General features: G+C 43.2%; 1 protein-coding gene across 6 annotated transcripts in view; it reads left to right on the forward strand.

The window, feature by feature from the left end:
• The window catches only part of TNIK (TRAF2 and NCK interacting kinase), a 396,955-nt gene that overhangs the window by 367,003 nt on the left and 7,918 nt on the right, over positions 1 to 22,034 (forward strand). For 4 of the 6 annotated variants that reach the window (XM_005675313.3, XM_005675314.3, XM_005675315.3 and 1 more), the window contains 6 exons: positions 7,597 to 7,761; positions 10,858 to 10,969; positions 11,772 to 11,942; positions 12,648 to 12,791; positions 16,238 to 16,372; positions 20,352 to 20,452. In XM_005675313.3, coding sequence (XP_005675370.1) covers positions 7,597 to 7,761; positions 10,858 to 10,969; positions 11,772 to 11,942; positions 12,648 to 12,791; positions 16,238 to 16,372; positions 20,352 to 20,452 — 828 coding nt within the window. Of the gene's footprint in view, positions 1 to 7,596; positions 7,762 to 10,857; positions 10,970 to 11,178; positions 11,266 to 11,771; positions 11,943 to 12,647; positions 12,792 to 16,237; positions 16,373 to 20,351; positions 20,453 to 22,034 lie in introns of all 6 variants that reach the window. The other 2 variants (XM_013964598.2, XM_013964609.2) reach the window with 1 other exon arrangement.

Raw genomic sequence — 22,034 nt, forward strand, 5'->3', positions numbered from 1 at the left:
AAACTCTAGGAACATCATTTTGGAGGGCAGGGGCACACATTTCCTTTCACCTGCCCCTCCAGCATGCAGTGCTTTCCCATTGTATCTGTCCTGACCAGAAAGGCCTGGACATGTTAGAATCCATCTTTTCTCATTTTTCACTCCATCATCACTGTGTGAGTTTATCAGCAGGTCTTTTCTTAGAAGGAAATTAGTAGCTGATGACACTGGGCAAAGTTACTTGACCTCTCCCTGCAGCCATTTTGTCATCTATAAAATTTCATAAATAATAGTAAATGACTCACAAGATGATTGGGAGGATTCAATGAGCTAATTGCCTCAGTTCAGTTCAGTCGCTCAGTCGTGTCCGACTGTTGGCGACCCCATTAATCACAGCACGCCAGGCCTCCCTGTCCATCACCAACTCCTGGAGTTCACTCAGACTCAGGTCCATCGAGTCAGTGATGCCATGCAGCCATCTCATCCTCTGTTGTCCCCTTCTCCTCCTGCCCCCAATCCCTCCCACAGCATCAGAGTCTTTTCCAATGAGTCAACTGTTCGCATGAGGTGGCCAAAGTATTGGAGTTTCAGCTCCAGCATCATTCCTTCCAAAGAACACCAGGACTGATCTCCTTTAGAATGGACTCCTTGCAATTGGATCTCCTGGCAGTCCATGGGACTCTCAAGAGTCTTCTCCAACACCACAGTTCAAAAGCATCAATTCTTCGGCGCTCAGCTTTCTTCACAGTCCAACTCTCACATCCATACATGACTACAGGAAAAACCATAGCCTTGACTAGACAGACCTTTGTTGGCAAAGTAATATCTCTGCTTTTTAATATGCTATCTAGGTTGGTCATAACTTTCCTTCCAAGGAGTAAGCGTCTTTTAATTTCATGGCTGTGGTCACCATCTGCAGTGATTCTGGAGCCCAAAAAAATAGAGTCTGACACTGTTTCTACTGTTTCCCCATCTATTTCCCATGAAGTGATGGGACCAGATGCCATGATCTTTGTTTTCTGAATGTTGAGCTTTAAGCCAACTTTTTCACTCTCCACTTTCACTTTCATCAAGAGGCTTTTTAGTTGCTCTTCACTTTCTGCCATAAGGGTGCTGTCGTCTGCATATATGAGGTTATTGATATTTCTCTTGGCAATTTTGGTTCCAGCTTGTGCTTCTTCCAGTCCAGCATTTCTTATGATATACTCTGCATAGAAGTTAAATAAGCAGGATGACAATATACAACCTTGACATACTCCTTTTCCTATTTGGAACCAGTCTGTTGTTCCATGTCCAGTTCTAACTGTTGCTTCCTGGCCTGCATATAGGTTTCTCAAGAGGCAGTTCAGGTGGTCTGGTATTCCCATCTCTTTCAGAATTTTCCACAGTTTCTTGTGATCCACACAGTCAAAGGCTTTGGCACAGTCAATAAAGCAGAAATAGGCGTTTTTCTGGAATTCTCTTGCTTTTTCCACGATCCAGAGGATGTTGGCAATTTGATCTCTGGTTCCCCTGCCTTTTCTAAAACCAGCTTGAACATCAGGAAGTTCACAGTTCACATATTGCTGAAGCCTGGCTTGGAGAATTTTGAGCATGACTTTACTAGCTTGTGAGATGAGTGCAATTGTGCGGTAGTTTGAGCATTCTTTGGCATTGCCTTTCTTTGGCATTGGAATGAAAACTGACCTTTTCCAGTCCTGTGGCCACTGCTGAGTTTTCCAAATTTGCTGGCATGTTGAGTGCAGCACATTCACAACATCATCTTTCATCCCCATGGAAAAGAAATGCAAAAAAGCAAAATGGCTGTCTCGGTAGGCCTTATAAATAGCTGTGAAAAGAAGAGAAGCAAAAGGCAAAGGAGAAAGGGAAAGATATACGCATCTGAATGCAGAGTTCCAAAGAATAGCAAGGAGAGATTAAAAAAAGCCTTCATCAGCGATCAATGCAAAGAAATAGAGGAAAAGAACAGAATGGGAAAGACTAGAGATCTCTTCAAGAAAATTAAGAGATACCAAGGGAACATTTCATGCAAAGATGGGCTCGATAAAGCACAGAAATGGTCTAGACCTAACAGAAGCAGAAGATATTAAGAAGAGGTGGCAAGAATACACAGAAGAACTGTACAAAAAAGATCTTCACGACCCAGATAATCACGATGGTGTGATCACTCACCTAGAGCCTGACATCCTGGAATGAGAAGTCAAGCTAATTGCCTAGAAGCATCCAATAAATGTTACCTGTTTTCCTTCTCTCTCCCCACAGCCTCAGGCTCTCCTTTTGCTTGCTATCACTTCCCAGTCTTCCTTTCTGAAACACTAGCATATATCATCTGTCATTCCCCTTCCTTTGCCGGGATTGATTAGAAAACATTAACCGCAAGCTTTGCTCTCCAAAAAGGCAAAGGGCATCTCGTTTTTGTAAGAAAGAAAGGAACTGTAGTTTTAGGATGACTAAGGCCTTTGAAATAATGATGAGCAGTAAAGCTGTAACTGGAAGACTAGTGCACAAAGCAGATTTCTGGAATTTCATTTTATGGCCTTGCCGAATATTTCAAGTAGACTTTAAAGAGCCCTTTCACAGAAGCCTGGAATGAAAAATGGACTTGGCTGCTGAAGTTGACATTGTGTCGTGCTGGCATATAAATCTCCCTGCGTGGTAAATGGATAATTTCAGTGGAAGTGTAGAGGGCTTCTCTCACTAGACCCCGTCACCAGGGAAAACATAAGGGGAAATGTTCTGGAATGAGTTACTCTCTGACTCCAAATTAAAGGACTCCCATCTCTAATGTGGTTTCAGATTTGCTGGAACCTTTAGGACAAAGTCAATACCGTGACATGGTTATTTGGAGCCACATTTTGAGCTCAGTCACCAATCAAATGGCTCTGTAATATTTAAAGCATTCCAACACTACAACCGCAGCCAGTCACCTTGAAAATTGCGTTCACCAGCGTCGTATATAAGTTTGATCTATTGAGGACCCTATAATTTGTTTTGTCCTCTCGGTTTCTAAATTCTACTCTTCCCAAACACAGGCTTTTAAAATAACAACCTGTTTTAAAATAACAACACATTTAAAATGTGTGTATTAAAAAGATAAGTACAAATTAAAGTGTGACCAAGAGAATAAGAAAGTAGAAACTCTTAATGGTTCAGTTCCATAAGATGAACATCAAGGGGAATAACTCAACTCAGACTTCCCTAGTGGTCTAGTGGTTAAGAATCCACCTGTCAATGCAGGGGGCACAGGTTCGACCCCTGGTCTGGGAGGATGCCACATGCCTCAGGGCAACTAAGCCCGTGTGCCACAACTACTAAGTCTATGCTCTAGAGCCCTTGAGCTGAAACTACTCAGCCCAGATGCCCTAGATCCCATGCTCTGCAGCAAGAGAAGCCACTGCAATGAGAAGCCTGCATATCTCAACTAGAGAGAGGCCCACTCTCCGTAACTAGAAAAAACCCTGCACAGCACAGAAGACCCAGCAAGGTCAAAAATATATATATTTTTAAAGAGAATCACTCAGCTCATCCTTCTCATAGGAGTGGATGAAATGGTTCTTTAGGAATGCACTGGCTCCCCTCTCCATGGCCCTGTCAGAGACACAAATCCCCCTTGCAGCACAGACCCCTGCCTCGCAGGTCTACCTTTCCCTCGCCTACAACCCCATAGGACCTTTCTTTACTCACTTTCTAGAACACCACCACACCATCTGTCATCTGCCACTTTGTCCACAGGGGACCAACTGCTGAAAGAGCTATTCTTATTTACAGCCCACTCTTCACCCCAAAGACCCCTGGGGTCTGGCTCAGCTTCCCTTCCCCCTGGAAGCTTCTCCATGGGCCTCTGTCCACAGTACCTTCCTCATTACCCAGGTGGTATCTCTCCAGGGTCTGTTCATGCCTTGAACCAGGATACTGGCTTACCCATGAAACTGTTTGGGTTATAAGTAATAGAAAAAAAAAAAAAAAAAGAATCCACTTACAAACAGCTTAAGAAAACAAGGCAGGGGACTTCCCTGCGGGTCCGGTAGCTAAGACTCTGCACTCCCAGCACAGGGGGTCCAGGTTTGATCCCCAGTCAGAGAACTAGATCCCATGTGCCCCAAGGACGAGTTGCACACCACAGCGAAAAATCCTGAGTGCTGCAACTAAGACCAGGCACAGCCAAATATATAAAATAAATTTTAAAAAGGAAAATAAAGGCTGAGCAGGTATCAACGATTGGGGAATAAGGATTCAGAGGTATTGCCTAGAAGGAATCAAAAGCAGAGGATGTGTTGGGACCCTCAGTAGAGTTAGAATCAGAAACTGCAAAGGGATTAGGTGCTCAGCAGCTTCTCATGGGCTGGTCTCCGGCCCTCCTGCCACCTGGCTCTTTTTATCCTTATCTCTGTCCCCTCTGCTTTCTCCCTTGTTCTCTCTCTCCACATACCAGGTTTCTCTTCTGCAACATTGAGCTTTGACCTCTCCCCACCGCGCCCCACCCCCCACCAACATTGCAAGGTGTTCATTACATCCCAGTTCAGCTGCCCAATAGAGACTGACTGGTATCTCTCAGACTAACTGGAAATTCCAATGGGAGTCTGGTTGTAGTTAGCTCAGGTGTTCTGGTCCAATTGATCAGCTGTGGCCAAGAGCAGAGCCACCCAGGACGGCAGTGGCCAGAGCACCCAGGCTGTGCCGCAACACCCAGATTTCGCCACTTACAGCCCATGTCACTCAGGGCAAGTTAATTGAATTCTTTACACTGAAGTTTTTCCATCTGTAAAATGGTGATAATGGAAACTAGCTCCTGGTGGTACTATAAGGATACGAACCTAAAGTGTTTAGAAAAGTACCTGGCATATACAGATACTCAGAACACTCCAATGCCCACCCCATGGCACTAGTGAGCTCATGAAGAGTTAGTTGGGACTCTTTTAATGAAATCCTAAAGGACAGAGCTGCTGGTCATTTATCTTCATGTTCCCAGCACAATGTGTGGCACACAGAAGGTGTTTAATTCTAAGAGGGTGCTGGTTGAACGCACAAAGGGGTGATGACTCAGAAGTGGGAAAACTCAGGGGTTACCGCTGAATCCCTTCAGGCTTCTCAGTGTCTGTACCATTTCCCCTGTGAGACTCTTCCAGTCTTTCTTTTATAACCAGTATGTCTACATTGAGTTTTGGCTTGAGACGGAATGCTGCTGATCCAAGAGAGACCACAAAACTCTAAAGAAACAGTGCATGATTTATGCTACTCAGGAGTTGTGGGGAAAACAGTGGAAAGCTTTTCAGTATTCCAACAGAAGTTAGCAGGATGGAGGAGCTGCCCAGGACACACAGGAGATGATAAAGTAAATTAGGACTGAACCTCTTAAATGTCATTTAACAGATGAGAACAGTTCAGATGAGCACTGTGACAAAATGAATCCAGAAAATGCCCCTCTCCTGTCAGTCATGGGCCAGGAGCACTGTGCCAAGAGACACGGAGGACACTAAGGCTTTCCAGTTATTTCTCAAGCTTCCTGGTGACATCAATTACATGCACCCATTCAGGAACTTGGGAGTCTTTCGTCTTCCCCCAAAAGGGCCTCCTTTCACTTCAGCCAGAAGCAGGTGCAGAGCTTTAATTGCAAGACCGGGACAGGCTCCAGAAAGAAGGAACACCAACCCTTGCCCATGCCAGGCCCAAACAAGGCAGGGAGGGTACCTGCCATGCTCCTCATCGAGTCCTTCATGTTCAGCAAAATGCTCCACACTAAGTGGATGCTTAGAAATTTTGGTCAAATGAATGAAAAACAGAAAAGTCAAAGAAAGGAATCATTACTCAAATTAGGTCTCCTGTGAGAAACCTCGGTGAGCCAGCCACATAAATGTTAAGTTAGGAAGTACAGTCCTGGACAGGACTACAGTGTGGGCCCTGGCTTTCTGGGAGCAGAATTTCCTTGCAACTCTGTGTTTCTTTTCTAAAATTTTGGGAGGAGGCTTTGCCCTCCAGGGCAATGATTTCCAACCTGTTAAGTGATGCAGCCCTGTCAGTAAGACATCCAGGGAATGCCACATAATACAGTGTATTTATTTATTTATAAATCATGCATTTGCCCTTTGGCACTAACATAGTATATATATTATAAAGTACCTTTAAAGGACATTGAAAAGGTGAAACTACAGGCCACCCTTCCCTTCAGGACTGCATTTATGCTGAGTCAGCACAGTCTTTCCCGGCTGTCCTGGGAAGGGGGAGAGAGGAGACGGGTAGGCTGGGGGTGTGGGGGGCCAGTGGGGGAGTGGTACAAGGACCTAACCAGAAATGAGAGGGATCTCCCAGGTCTTAGTGGGGAAGACTGGGCCCCTGCTAGAGGACTGACCCAGCTGATAACTTAGTGGCCCAGAGTCACTCCTTTGTTCCCAGACCTTTGAGGAAGACTTTTCTTGGAGCACAGATTTCTCAAGGGCCTGACTGGTGTGGGCAGAAGGGCCCCAGCTTGCCCAATCCAGAGCTGGCAGGGGCATCCAGCCAAAGCCGACATATGGCCAGGCCCTGCTGCCTTCATCATCTTGGGCTGTGTGATCTTGGACTGTTACTTAACATCTCTGAACTGCAGTTAATAAATGAGATAATACTTATAGTGGGTGCTATAAACAGTACTTCAGATGCAGTGCTGGTCACGATGACTTCATGTTTCTGGAAAGTTGCATTGGAGCATAGTTGATCTACTGCGTTGTGTTAGTTTCAGGTGCGTAGCAGAGTGGATCAGTTACACATATACATATATCCACCCTTTTTTTCTTCAGATTCTTCCCATTTAGGCCATTACAGAGTATTGAGTAGAGTTCCCTGTGCTACACAGTAGGTCACTATTAGTTACGTATTCTATATAAAGTCGTGTGTAAATGTCATTCTCAATCTCTCAATTATCCCTCCCCCATCTTTTCCCCTGGTAACCATAAGTTTGTTTTCTACATCTGAGAGTTGATTTCTTTTTTTTTTTTTTTTAACCAGTTCCTGGCACAAGGCACCATAGTTGCTTACTGAGAGATTCAACATTAGTGATAGTGGATGTAAAGCCTTATTTTCAAATTATCTTTAGATTACTTCCATGTTTTCTTTGTCACTCCCATCAGCTATGATTAGTTAATCATTGGTTTGACCTCACAGCTGACCAAGAACGCTGTGAGTTGGGAATCATTTCTGCATTTTCTTGAAGTATCCTAGGCATGGATTATTAATGTTATCTCAGACTACTGCTTCTCTTCAGAGATGTTTTAGGTCATGTTATTGTTTTTTTTATTTATGTCATTGTAACCTCGTGATGTGGTCTGGTGTGCACACACAGACACACTGCAGAAGAGGAGCATCATGTGCGGTCCCCGCCAAGCCCCGCTCCACAGTTCCTCTGTGGCGTTACTGTCTTCCCACAGGGCACCCCCACATCACATGTGGCCCCTAACTGCCCCTCGTGCAGGAGTGTAATGCCCTAGGGTCAATCCGTGTACTAAATAGTAGCAACCCTAGCCTTTCTCTTGGAGGAAACTGAAACCTGAGTGCCTCCCCGCAGCCCGTGGGACGGCTTGCAGGCCACTGTGCCTGTGCTGTGTGAGGGCTGATGTCACTCTTTGTGTGTTGTGTGCCCCCCAGCCGTCTGGAGAGAAGAAGCGACCTGGCCACAGTGACAGCAATGGCTTTGCCGGCCACATCAACCTCCCGGACCTGGTACAGCAGAGCCATTCCCCTGCGGGGACCCCCACCGAGGGCCTGGGGCGCGTCTCCACCCACCCCCAGGAAATGGACGCCGGGACTGAAGTAGGTGCTGGGTAGGAGCCACAACAGCTCTGTTCTCATTTGGAGATTCTGAGACCCTGGTCTCCTCAAGAAGGAGGTTTTGACAAGCTCCCAGAAACCTGTTTGGTTGGGCTCTGCAAGCTTCCCAGGTGGTGCAATGACAAAGAATCCACCTGCCAATGCAGGAGACCCAGGTTCGATTCCTGGGTCGGGAAGATCCCCTGGAGAAGGGAATGGCTAGCCACTCTAGTATTCTTGCCTAGAGAATCTCCATAGACAGAGGAGCTTGGCAGGCTACAGAGCATGGGATCACAAACATTTGGACATGACCAAGCAGCTGAACACACATAACTACTTATGCATATACTCAAATGGAGGCAGTGTTAGAAGCAGAGCGGTGAAAAGTTCACAGGTAGCAGCTGAACCAGTACCTGTTTTTACAGATGAGAATACTGAGGCTCATAGAGGTTAAGTACCTTGCCCAAGGCACACAGCTGGTTTGTGACAGACCTGGGACCAGAACTGGGACCTCCTGTCGCTCAGCTGGTAAAGAATCCACCTGCAATGCAGGAGACCCCCGTTTGATTCCTGGGTCAGGAAGGTTCCCTGGAGAAGGGATAGGCTATTCACTCCAATATTCTTGCGTGTCCCTGGTGGCTCCGCTGGTAAAGAATCTACTGCAGTGAGGGAGACTTGGGTTCAATCCTTGGGTTGGGAAGATCCCCTGGAGGAGGACATGGCAACCCACTCCAGTACTCTTGTCTGGAGAAATCCCGTGGACAGAGGAACCTGGCGGGCTGCAGTCCATAGGGTTGCAAAGAGTCAGACGTGACTGAGTGACTAAGCACGTCTCTCAGGCTAGGGATGAAAACTTCAGCCTGTAGAGATTCCACTGAGGTTCATATTTACATTAACTTAGTCAAACTAAATTTGACTTAGATGACATAAGGTTGAAATGATGTTTATGAAAAGTAGATGCATCAAAGTGTTCATCTTCCTAAACTCCAAATTGCACAAGGAAGGGAGAAATGGGATATTATCTTTCCTGCGCAGAAAGGAGTCTGGGAAAAAAGCCAAAGTAAAAGCAGTCTGTTGGGCAGTGCTTGTGCATGTCCTTGACCAAGCAGGTTGGGTGAGGTCATGGTGCTTGGTCATGTTTCATGAATGAATAGTCCTGTGAATCACCATAGACTCTACATGTATTTATATAGACTATGCACTGCTGTTTTTGATGTTGTCTACATGCTGAGTTTTATAATGCACCATTTGGATTCAAAAGTTATAGAGCAGATGAACTTTATTTGTTGCAGGGAAAAGAACACAGAGCATTCTATTAATATTACAGCTTCATGCACTGTGGACAGGTTTTTCCTATCTGAATACCTCTTTGGGTACCAAGGAGGATTCTTTGTGGTTGGACTCTGCTTAAAATTCTGCTGCTTCCCCAGCTCTAAGTGGCAGTGTTGGTACTTGCCACACCTCCTTCACAGACTTCTAAAGATTGAAGGAGAGGATGTCTGTGAAAGCGCTCTGTTTGGGAAGGGGAATCCTACCTTGTGAAGGATGAAATGGTTTTGATTCATAATGTTAAGGGGAAATCTTGAATCAGATTAGGCTTTTGTGGTTTTCTCTTTATATGTTTAGGGGTTTTGGGATACAGGTTTTATTTTTACATAAAACCTTTTTTAAAAAATGAAAACTTAAAAGGCATTTATCCCTCAAAAAGATGCTTCTTATGTTCATGGTTGAGATTCATATTTATATTAATTAGAGGAGTCTGATGGGCTGCAGTCCATGGGGTCACAAAGAGTCGGACACAACTGAGCGACTTCACTTTCACTTTTCACTTTCATGCATTGGAGAAGGAAATGGCAACCCACTCCAGTGTTCTTGCCTGGAGAATCCCAGGGATGGGGGAACCTGGTGGGCTGCCGTCTATGGGGTCGCACAGAGTTGGACACGACCGAAGCGACTTAGCAGCAGCAGCAGCAGCAGATGAAATAAGATTGAAGTGATTTGCTTATAAAAAATAAAAATAAATACATTCTCAAAGCATTCATCTTCCTAGACTCCAAATCACACAAGAAAGGGAAATCTGTTGGTGATATTAAAAGGATTTGACAATAATAGACAAAACAAGAGATGGTTGTTGAAACTCCTTTGGCAAAAGTCAGATGTAGAATATCGTGATGTGAAGCCTTGAAAGTTTAGTGTTTCCTAGTCTAGTTCTGGTTTCATAGTTGAACAGTGCTGTCCAGGCCCTTCAGTTTATTTTTTAAGTAGGCTGTCGAGGTGCCTGCAAACCTAGTATCTTCATGAGGACCCTAGAGAGAGCATATAAATATGAGTTGTTTTAAGGAAACCATCATGAGAAGGAAAAAAATCTTTATTCCCTGGAAGAAATTGTCTCTGAATTGCAGATTTTAAGACTTCTTGAATCAACACCAGTCCACCTGCATCACCAGGGAGCATGAAAGGCCTCAAATGGGCCAGGAGGGAATCGAGTGGCTCAATGTCCAGGAAGAAGTGCTGCTATGTTTACATGCTTACTTAACTCGTTGCCAATTTGTCTACTTTTCTTAAGACTACTTAGTCAGTGGGAGGTTGCTTTTACTTGAGAGAGTGATAATCCCTCTGTCTCCACAGCCATCTTACCAGGTACTACATGTGGCACATAATGTCATTTGCTCACTGCAGCTCTTGCAGTCTGATGATTCACGAACTCCTACCAAGATCTAGCGCTCAGTGAGGAACCAATACCAGGAGAAGCTAGGGAGAGAAGCACACACTTTGACTTGGTGGTTAGGGTGTATACAGTTGGATAGTTTGAAGAGTCTTGAGTAAGCTTCCCCTGTGGCTCAGCTGGTAAAGAATCTGCCTGCAATGTGGGAGACCTGGGTTCAATCCCTGGGTTGGGAAGATCCCCTGGAGAAGGTGAAGCACTCCAGTATTCTGGCCTGGACTATACAGTTGATGGGGTCGCAAAGAGTTGGACACAACTGAGCGACTTTCACGTTCACTTAGTAATTTTAAAGCCCTAGCAGAGTATTGTTAGTGTTGTTGGTTGCTGTGGTATTTACCTATCTGCTCTTCTTAATCTTCTTGCTTATTGACTAGTATGGCCTGGGGAGCAGCACCAAAGCCTCCTTCACCCCCTTTGTGGACCCCAGGGTATACCAGACATCTCCCACTGATGAAGATGAAGAAGATGAGGAATCATCAGCTGCGGGTAAGCTAGAAGTCCCTGATGTTTTAGAAACAGCTGCTTTTCCATTCTCTTATGGCCTGATAAAAAAATTAATTCTTCATTCAGTAGTTAAGCCATTAACTGCTTAGGCCCTGTCTTAAAAGGAAGACTTTTAATTTTTTTATAGGATTCCTCAAAGTTCTGTTTTTGTTTTGTTTTGTTTTTCATCTTTTCTGTTTTGATTCTGGTAGGAACCCAGAGGTATCCAGGGGCCCTGGGAAAAGCTGTTCCTCCGAGATCTCCAAACTCACCACCTATTTCTCAAAAGCAGTTTCTGGGTACAATGCTGTGCACGCAGTAGATACTTAATAAATGCGTGTTGAGTTGTGTTGAGTTCTAGGTGTGTGCTTCCCACTGCAGAAGTCTGGCTGATTTAGAGGAGAGTCTTGCTTTCTAGAATTCTGCAACTCACTAATCATCAGACTCACCTTAGGCCAGTTTGTCGATGGATAACGTGGCATTTCAAAAAGTAATCTTTCTTGCATATGTTACAGGAGATGGGGATGATATATTTAGTTTTATGAGATGAACATTAATTCCCTCAACTGCTCAAGTAGTGTCTATAAACCTGTCTTACTAATAGATAAAATACTGCTTTTATGAATGACTTGTACTTGATTCTACTAAAAAAAGTGTAAAATATTTATAGTTTCAGCATTTCTTTGCCTTTACTATAAAGCACACTAAACAAGGAAAAATCCTAGTGTTTTGAAGCCCCTTCTCCATGTCTCCATTGGTTTATATTTCAAGATGCCACTGATATCTTTGATTCTTTTTCTCAAAGCTCTGTTTACTAGCGAACTTCTTAGGCAAGAACAGGCCAAACTAAATGAAGCAAGAAAGATTTCAGTGGTAAATGTAAACCCAACCAACATTCGGCCTCATAGCGACACACCGGAGATCAGAAAATATAAGAAGCGATTCAATTCAGAAATACTTTGTGCAGCTCTGTGGGGTAAGTTGGTGCTTGTAACGTGCATTAATGGATTGAAGAGGAATCTTACCATCAGAAGAATGTTGATTCAATCGTGGGTGTTAGAGACCTGACTTGGGACTGTCTTGGCCTCAAGAAAGATCGAGAGCAATTTTATATTTAGAAATAACAGATATACTCAGGATAACAGAAGGAGATCCAAAATGATCTTGTCGCACAACAGGGATGGGCTCAAACCAACAGCAGATGTAGCTCCCACTCAATGCTCATGTACCGTGTGCCCACAGTGTGAGCATATGTGAAAGGTGAGAGGTCCAGGAACCACTGCATGAATAGGAGCGGGGTGAACCTTGGCGAAGTCTCAAGGTGGGATTTACTGAGAGAGCCAAGAAAAGGGTGGGTGTCACAGGAAAGGAATAAAGGCAGATTGTGCTGGCATGACAGCCATGCCTCAGGCTCCTCTCAAGAACACTGTTCTAGGCAGTAGAGCAGCTTCATGTAATGAATGCTGCTGCCACTTTATAAAAGAACACTAATTCCATTACCAGAGCAACAGTGATTTAATTACTATCTCAGAGCTTCTACTTCTACACTCTCTACTGTGGTGTGCCTACTTGCTCACTAGTTTATATTTACAAGGTACAGCTCTTAGGTTTTACAGGGACCCCAGACACAGAAGAGTAAAGCCTGTAAGAGTCAGTCTTGGGATCCTTCATAAATTTGCAGGTGTAAACCTCCTGGTGGGAACTGAAAATGGCCTGATGCTTTTGGACCGAAGTGGGCAAGGCAAAGTTTATAATCTGATCAACCGGAGGCGATTTCAGCAGATGGATGTGCTCGAGGGACTGAATGTCCTCGTGACAATATCAGGTATGTTGTGAGATGACCAGGTCTGCACGGGTGGGAAAGGTGACCGCCTCGCTTCTGAAGGAATAGTAAGCTCTGCTCGTCCCACCAGCAAGTGGCATAGTGAATTATGACCGTGCAGCGAGTGACATCACTCGTATTTTCTAACTCTGGAGACTCTGACCTTCCAAGGGAAGTCTCTCACCTCTGCCTGAAATCTGAATCAGACAGAGACGTGATAGCTGTGTGCTTATGGGGCTTTACCTCTACTGGGACTCAGCAAGGATCTTTTTAAGGTGTCTGCACTCCAGTCACCACTGTCTGTTCTCAGAAGGAGAATATAAAAATGTAGGCTTCTGGGAGTCAGAAATTTTGTAAGCAGAAATTTGTCTGGTCTCTTTTCTTATAAGAACTGCTTTAGCTTATAGTTCATGGATGCTGTACTTAGTGCTGCTGGCCCATAGGTGATTGTGTCTGCAAGGAGATTTGACTGTAGGAATCATTATTGCTACACTCTACAGCTTTCTGGTTCACGCAGAGAGCCTTAAAAAAGATGGAAACAGGGACTTCCCTGGTGCTCCAGTGGTTAAGAATTCATCTTGCATTAATGGAGAACAATCTGTAAAAATACTGAATCTCTATGCTGTGCACCTGAAGCCAATATAAGATTGTAAATCAACTATATTTCAATAAAAATAATACAATTAATCAATGTGGAAAAAACAAATAGAAAAAAGAATTCATCTTGCAATGCAGGAAATTTAGGTTTCAATCCCTGGTCAGGGAACTAAGATCCCATATGCTGTGCAGCAACTAAGCCCACGTGCCACAACTACTGAGCCCACGTGCTGCAAGTACTGAGCCCATGTCCTGCAAGTACTGAGCCCACGTGCCACAACTAGAGAGCCCATGCCCCACAACCAAAGATCCCGCATGATGCAACTAAAACCCGACGCAGCAAGTAAAGAAATAAAAAATATGGAGACAATAGTGAAGGCCTTACTACTCACAGGTTAAAAATGTAACCTGAAAGACTCTTGTCTGTTGAAAGTTTTTCCTTATAGATGGTGTTTGAAGGAGTTTGATAAATAATGCCCCTCTTACTCCCTCCCATCCCCTCCAGTATGAAGCCAACTGTACCCCTGCACATTAGAACCCCCTGAGGAGATGTGAAAAATCTAGGATGCCCCCAGACTAGTGGGTCAGAGTCTAGGATGTGGCCCGGGTCACAGAGGCTTTGGTGGCTACTGACGTGTCTCCACTGTGCAGCCAAGCTGGAGAACCAGCCTCTGTTTCTCAAAGAGACACATTGGGTTCCTCATGGGTTGAGTCTCAAATAGGGTTTAGCTCTTAAGCTGTGCTTCTCTTTCGAGAAGATACCTTCACAAGATGCCATGGTTCTCTCTGTCTTTTACCTTTCCACTGAATGCTCAGTTTCATCTTTTTATCCTCCCCAAACAAAAGTTAACCAAGTAAATTCTTCCTATATTATCATTTAATTCACTATAGTCCTTTATTTGGGCTTTGCTAGTGGTTCAGATGGTAAAGAATCTGTCTGCAATGTAGGAGACCCAGGTTTAATTCCTGGGTTGGGAAGATCCCCTGGAGAAGGCAGTGGCAACCCACTCCAGTATTCTTGCCTGGAAAATCCCATGGACAGAGGAACCTGGCAGGCTACAGTCCATGGGATTGCAAAGAGTAGGACACGACTGAGGGACTAACACAGTCCTTTTGTCTGGGTAATGAGTTCTTGATTGCTATACCACCAAATCAAATTTACTGCCATACATCTGCCAGACACCTACCAAAAGGGGAAGTGATATCAGAAAATTCATGTTCAAGCTTCAATATATGATGTATCAGTTTTAAAAGTGTAACTATTCCTTGCTCTCATGAAGCACATGGTAGGGAAAGAAGAAAATGAAAAATAGGAGCCAAAGATTCTTGAAGTGCCCTCTGATCTGTGTTGGCACAGAGAAGAGAAAGCACCAACCTCCTGCCCATCCTGGCTATTGTGATCAACACATACTCAAGGCTTTTGGCTACCAAGAGGAATAATAACTGCACAGTGGTTCCCTCAGTTTCAATAATAAAGATATTCTTCTGTCAAATCAAGTGTGCAATGCTTTAATGAATTCTCTTCCTCAGTTATATATCACATCTGCAAAACATATTTTTTGACAAGAAATCAAAGGAAAAGTAAGTACCCGAGAAGTGGGTAAATTTCTGATCACTTAGAAAAACCCACCCCAAAGGACCATTTCTTATCTGGTATTTAGATAATCTCAGATGGTTGATTAAACTTAGCTCCTGTATATACCTCAATGTTTTTAAGGTGTTTTCTTGTCATCCTAAGAATTCTTTACTCTAGGATCACTTTACCAACATTCCCAAAGGGAACTTGTACATTTTTGCACAAGTACACATCTTTTTGTCCATTCTTATTTCTGTTTGGTACTTCTTTCAGGGATCTCAGCACCATAAATTCTTCCAGGGTTATTTTCTGAGCCCAGATTGCCTTCACTGAACTTGTTTCTCATATCCTTATGCAATACCTTTTTCTGTTTAGTAAAATGAAACTACGACCAGCTGTCATCTTTAAAGTAAGAGAGGAGGCGAGTAAGAGGCTCTGCATTAACATATGGTGTGTTGGGTAGAAGATGAGGAAAAGGCAGTCACACCTGAGTATGCTAAAATGTCCGTCAACACTCCTTCATGTAATTAGATCTAGAATGTTTTGGAATGCTGATCATCTATTCTGCTACAGAATTAGGTCTTACTGAGCAGACATTGCCCTTTGCATTGGGAGAAGGAAATAAGAGTAGCTTGCTCAAATAAGAGACCACCAGGAACTTCCCTGGTGGTCCAGGGCCTAAGACTTCGTGCTCCCAATGCAGGGGGCCCAGGTTCAATCCCTGGCAGGGTGACTAGATCCCACACCGAAGACCTGGCAACTATTCATTTGTTTAAATAAATATTTAAAAATAGAGTTCATGTGAAAGAAAAAAAAGAAGCTACCAGAAAGTAAAAGGTGGTTGTTGTTCTTCAGTCACTAAGTCATGTCTGATGCTTTGTGACCCCATAGACTGCAGCACACCAGTCCTCCTCTGTCCTCCACTGTCTCCTGGAGTTTGCTCAAATTCATGTCCATTGAGTCAGTGATGCCATCCCATCCTCTGCTGCCCCCTTCTCCTTTTGCCTTCAGTCTTTCCCAGCATCACGGTCTTTTCCAATGAATTGGCACTTCGCATCAGGTGGCCAGATTATACAATGATTATTTGCCCGAAACACTTAAACCTGTTTTAATCATAAGTTCTGGCAGATGCAATACTTTGATGATGCTGGAGACACTGGTTATTATGCCTTCACATATGCACACAATTGTAAATAAAAATAAAATGGAGATGGGGAAGGATTAAGAGAAAAAGCTGTCTCCAGACCTTGAAATTAAATCTCTGTTATTTTAACAGGAAAGAAGAATAAGTTACGAGTTTACTATCTTTCATGGTTAAGAAACAGAATACTACACAATGACCCAGAAGTAGAAAAGAAACAAGGCTGGATCACTGTGGGAGACTTGGAAGGCTGTATACATTACAAAGTTGGTAAGTCTCAAGATGTGGAATTGTTTGCTCAATCCAAACTATTCAGTTAAGTTTCATTCAGTTTTTTTCTATCAGATACTGGTGATGCATCTGTGACCAGTTTAAGACACTGCTGGAACCTTAAATATACTTGCATTATTTCTCCAAAAGTCAGATCTTTGAAGTTCAAAGAGTGCATTCAGAATAAAGTCCTAGGCTCCAATTTGACTCCCTCCCAAAGACCCATTAAAATGACAATAAAGGAATAAAAATGCTATCAACCCACAGGACAAAGGAACCAGAAGAAGACAAACCAGATAACAAGAGATGTCAAAAAATTGAACAAGAGTAGTTAGATGACTTGGAATAGACCTGACTGATCAGGAAATGCTGAATTCTAAGTCTGCTCTCAGGAAAATCATCAAAATCAACCCAGTCACTCAACAGAACCCAGAAAGGCCTGGGACCTGAGGCCCCAGGTGTATTTGAGGTGGAGGTGAGGGTGGGACTAAAAAGGGGAGGATTGTTGGAAAGCTCATGAACAGCAAATCCTGCAGAGCTCAGTCAGGCAGCACCCTCCCTGACTGCAGCGGAAGGCGGGCACAGCCAGCCTCCTGATGGGGAACAGTGGTTATGAGGACACACGGATACACACACACCTTCTTACCCTGCGTGGCTCTCCAAATGTTGCCAGGCATGCTTGTATCCCCAAGCAAGAGATTGAACGGTTGTCTTTGGGTTAGCTAAATGGCCAGAAAGAAAAGATGTTCAGGTACTAATATTTGATATATTGTGGAAAGAGCATGCTATTTAACCACCTTAAAAGTGAAGCCCAGCAATTGATAAGCCCACAATAGCATACAGTGGGGAAATCCACTTAAAGGAAGGAAACTTAGAAAGAAAGGACTATTAGAGGAAACAAGGATAATGAAGAGTGGAACAAAAAAAAAATCTTTTTAAGAAACTATAATAACTTCAGGGAGATTAGAAATACCATTTCCATAAAAGAAGAATAGGGTTTTGAAAAAAAGAAAAAAAAGATGAAACAAGGTTGGGGAATGTCATTCAGAGAACAAGGAAAACACCTTGAAAATTAAAATATATAGGCAGGAATAAAAAGTATTATAAAAGAGTTGGAAAATAAAGATGAGAAATGTCTAGGAAGTGGAATGAAAAGAAAAAGGAGAGGATGGGTAAGAAAAAGAAAGATTCAATCCTAGTGGTTCAAAATCTAAGTTATATAAGTTTTAAGAAAAAGAGAAATTAAGAAATGGAAGGGGAAGAAGGCATCAAAGAAAAAATACAAGAAAAGTTTCTAGAATTAAGACTTCAAAAATCTCCAAATAAAAAGATTCACTGAGTACCCAGTATATGAAAATGAATGAAATACTGAAAAATGAATGAAAAAAGACTTACGAGAAGACACAGCAACATGAGATTTCAGTACCCAGGAAGTGAGAAGGCTCTTAAAGCTTTCAGATTACAAGTAAATAATTCCCTGGTGGTCCAGTGGTTGGGGCTCCACGCTCTCACTGCCAAAGGTCTGGTTTTGACCTCTGGTCAGAAAACTAAGATCCCAAGCTGCACCATGCAACCATAAATAAATAATAAGTAAATAAACAGTTTATAATTAGACCCAGAATTAGATGGCCTGGGACTTATAGCAATGCTGGAAGATTAGAAGACAATGGAGCAAGGCCTTCAAAGTTCTAAAGGAAACATTTTTTTTTCACTTAGTAATTTATAACCCATCTGTATTAGGCAAGGTTCTCCAGAGAAACAAAACCAGTTTGTGTGTGTGTGTGGAGAGAGAGAGAGAAAGAAATTAGTCCAAGCAGAGTGGGACAATGGAGAGTTTAGGAAGAGGTACCTCCAAGAAAAAAAATGTTACTAATAGATTACCTGTCATATTTGACTGTATTAAAGGCATTTATAACACTAACAGAAAATTTCCATGTGCTTAGAGATAGATGCATAAAAAATAGGAAGTGGAAAAAAATTGGGGAAAACAAGAAAGGAATTATAATAAGGGTATACCACATGTCTCATCTATGAACAGTAATGATTTTAACACAAGATATTGACTTAACTAAAAACTGTAACTATAACTGTGTTGGAGGTGTGAGGGAAGAAGAAATGGCTACATTTGAGAGAGAGAGAACTAGAGAGAGGAGGCAGTGATAAGAGATGAGATCCTTTCCATGCTCCAGAGTCAGTAGCTAATATCAGATAATATCGACAACTGAAGAAACTTAAATAAGACATTATTAGCATGTCATTGAGAAATACGGAAGTGAATTGCAGAGGAAGTAGTTGAAAATATATTAAATCAGAATATGGGGAGGTATGCTATAGAGAAAGAATTCAGAGAGCAAGAATTTGGTCAGTTATCCTGGGCCAATTTCTTTAGGATACAGAATACTCTGAGTGTTCAAACATTTTATAAAAGATAAAATGAAACAACTGCTGGGACTTCCCTGGTGGTCCAGTAGTTAAGAATTCACCTTCCACAGCAATGGAGAAACAGACGTAGAGAACAGATTGATGGACACGGTGGGCGGGGGAAGAAGGAGAGGGTGACATGTATGGAGAGAGTAACATGGAAACTTACATTACCATGTGTAAAATAGATAGATAGCCAGTGGGAATTTGCTGTATGATTCAAGGAACTCAAACAGGGGCTCTGTATCCACCTAGTGGGGGGGATGGGGAGGGAGACAGGAGGGAGGTTCCAGAGGGAGGGGACATATATACCTATGGCTGATTCATGTTAATATTTGTAGAAAACAACAGAATTCTGTAAGCAATTATCCTTTGATTAAAAATAAAATTTTTAAAAAGAATCCTCCTTCCAGTGCAAGGGGCACAGGTCCCATCCCTGGTTGGGAAACAGATCCCACATTCGATGCTGTGCGGCCAGTAAAGAATTAAAGCAATTCCATGTGTATTGTCTTAGTCTGTTCAAGATGCTGTAACAGAATATGACAGGCTGGGTGGTTTATGAACAACAGGAGTTTCTTTCTCAAAGCTCTAGAGGCTGAAAAGCTCAAGATCAAAGTGCTGTCAGATTCAGTGTCTGGTGAGGGCCTGCTTTCTGGGTCATAGAAAGCTGTCTTTTTGTTATAGCCTCACATAGTAGGAAGGGAGCGGTATCTCTCTGGGGTCTCTTGTTAAGGGCACTAGTCCCTTTTAAATTTCCAATAACTGGAATCCAAGTTTGAATAATAAGCAAACGGCAGACATTCTGTCTCTACCCACTTGTTGATTCTTCTGCCATCTTGACATACCAGCTCTCAGCTGCTTACATGTGAGTGAACGTAAAAGCCGAGCAAGGAAACATGAAGGATTTTTATACAGATTCTTCTTACAATAAGTAATTCACATCTAGACTTGGTGGTGAGAGAGGCAGTCCTAACCAGTTACATCTTGAGATAGAGCTTTCAGGAGGAAACAAAAGGCCCCAGGTATTCTGCAGACAAGTTTACTAAAAGAAGTTAAATCCATACCTGTAAGAATATCCCATACCGGAGAGCTGCAATGCAGGAGACCTGGGTTCAGTCCCTGGGTTGGGAAGATCCCCTGGAGAAGGGAAAGGCTACCCATTCCAATATTCTAGCCTGGAGAATTCTGTGGACTGTATAGTCCATGGGGAAGCAAAGAGTCAGACACGACCGAGTGACTTTCAGTTTCAAGAACATCCCACACCAGAGCACTGCTCTCAGTTAGGGTGATATATAGTGATGTGTGTGTTTGCGTGCGTGCCTGCTCAGCTGTGTCTGACTCTTTGTGACCCATGGACTGTAGCCCACCAGGCTCCTCTGTCCATGGGATTCTCCAGGCAAGAATACTGGAGTGGGTTGCCATTTCCTTCAGCGGATCCTCCAGACCGAGGTATCGAATCCTGCAGGCGGGTTCTTTACCACTGAGGCACCGGGAACCAGTCATCAACACAGAAACTGGATTAAATTAATAAACTTAACTCGTAATGTTTCTATTGCAGTTAAATATGAAAGGATCAAATTCTTGGTGATTGCCTTAAAGAATGCTGTGGAGATATATGCTTGGGCTCCTAAACCGTATCATAAGTTCATGGCATTTAAGGTAAGTAGACATGTGAATTACCTAACAAGGGCTTGTTTCTGTAGGTTTCTGTCAGGTAACACTGCTCTATCTTACACAGAGACTTGTACCAAGTTTTCTATATAGAATAATTCTCTTCTAAAAGTGTAGGAACTCTTGTTTGTTATTCTAGAAGTAAAGACTGGGTATTATCAAATGCTATTAAATTAATCAAATTAAAATTTGGGTGTACCTTCCTCCTCCATTTCAGGTCTATGCACCATCACGTCTAAGTGGCATTTAATGGGGAATGGTTACCGGGCAAAGCATTCATTGTAATGTTAGACAATGAAATTCATTATGCCCCCACCTAACTCTGATATTTCATCTGAAAAAGGCAGACCAACAGCAGCACTGTATCTCAAGTTTGAACTGAGTGTGTTAATCTTACAATCCTCTTAAGCCGTTTTGGTTTAAAGTCCCTAAAACTCACTTGATGGTCGTATATCCCTATTGCTATTGGACTTCAATGAAGTGAATACTGAATAGAGTCACATGTGGAAATGGCCTAGATTCTCTGCATCCTTCAACTTTCATTGCTTTTTCATTTTTTCATCTTGTCTAAATCGGTACTCACCGTGGTTGGCTTGATCACTCATGAGAATCAACAGAAGTAGTATGGAGTGATGCTGGTCCCATTGACTCCAGCTGATGAAAGCTGACCCCCAAATGCTAGAAGGACCAGGACTTACAGGCAGTCTGATGTTTTCAGAGACACACAGTCTACCCATAGCCAGTGTTAATTTATCTTCTGTTCATTCTTTCTTTTTGCCTACATCTCTCTCTTTATATCTCCTTGGCTCTCACTTTTCTCCCCACCTTTACAACTCTCGTCTTTCTTTGACCCTTTATGTATTATTTCTTGCCACCTAAGCCATGTGAGGGCAGAAGCTGCCCTGGGAACATTATGAGCCCCTCTTCAGGCCGAATCACCCCAGTTCTGTCTTATTCTCTTAGCAGCACAAGGAGTTTGTTTGTGATGTGCTCAGGAAGGTGGGCTCATCAATGGAAATGGGTACCCTTCCATAACCCCACGTTTATGGAGAAGAATTTTGGGCTGCGTTAGGTTAGTAATAACACTTGGCATGACTCCTGAAAGCTACAGTGGTGCTGCTGTTCTGCCAAAATCTCTCTTTGCAAAAGCTTTTCCATCGAGACCTGTTCAAGTTCTGAAGTTACTGCTATCAGTGTACAAGCCAAAGTGCAGAACTGATGGCAGAATGCTTTGTTCAGCAAACCATGCCCAGCCTGGAAGGAGGATGAGCAAAGGCAAGGACTTGAATAGGAAAAGTCTAGAGCTGGCAGGAGGTTGAGCCCTCCTATGGGACACGAGGATTTGGCTCAAACCTCCCATATGTGAAAATGATGTTAGTGAAAAAGGAAGGAGGAGTCTGTTAAGCGGCCAAGGCACTTGTTGTTTCACAGATTCTCTCCCAGATTTCTAGGCCAGTACAGGTAGAGTGGCATTGAAATATTGGCAGAGGAAAAGGAGGGGAGACTGAACAGTTATCTGGGGCTTAGACTCCAGAGTCTCACACACAGAACTTTGATAGCTGTGGCTGGA

This window comes from Capra hircus, chromosome 1 (genome assembly GCF_001704415.2).
Source record: "Capra hircus breed San Clemente chromosome 1, ASM170441v1, whole genome shotgun sequence".
Taxonomy (NCBI): Eukaryota; Metazoa; Chordata; class Mammalia; order Artiodactyla; family Bovidae; genus Capra; species Capra hircus.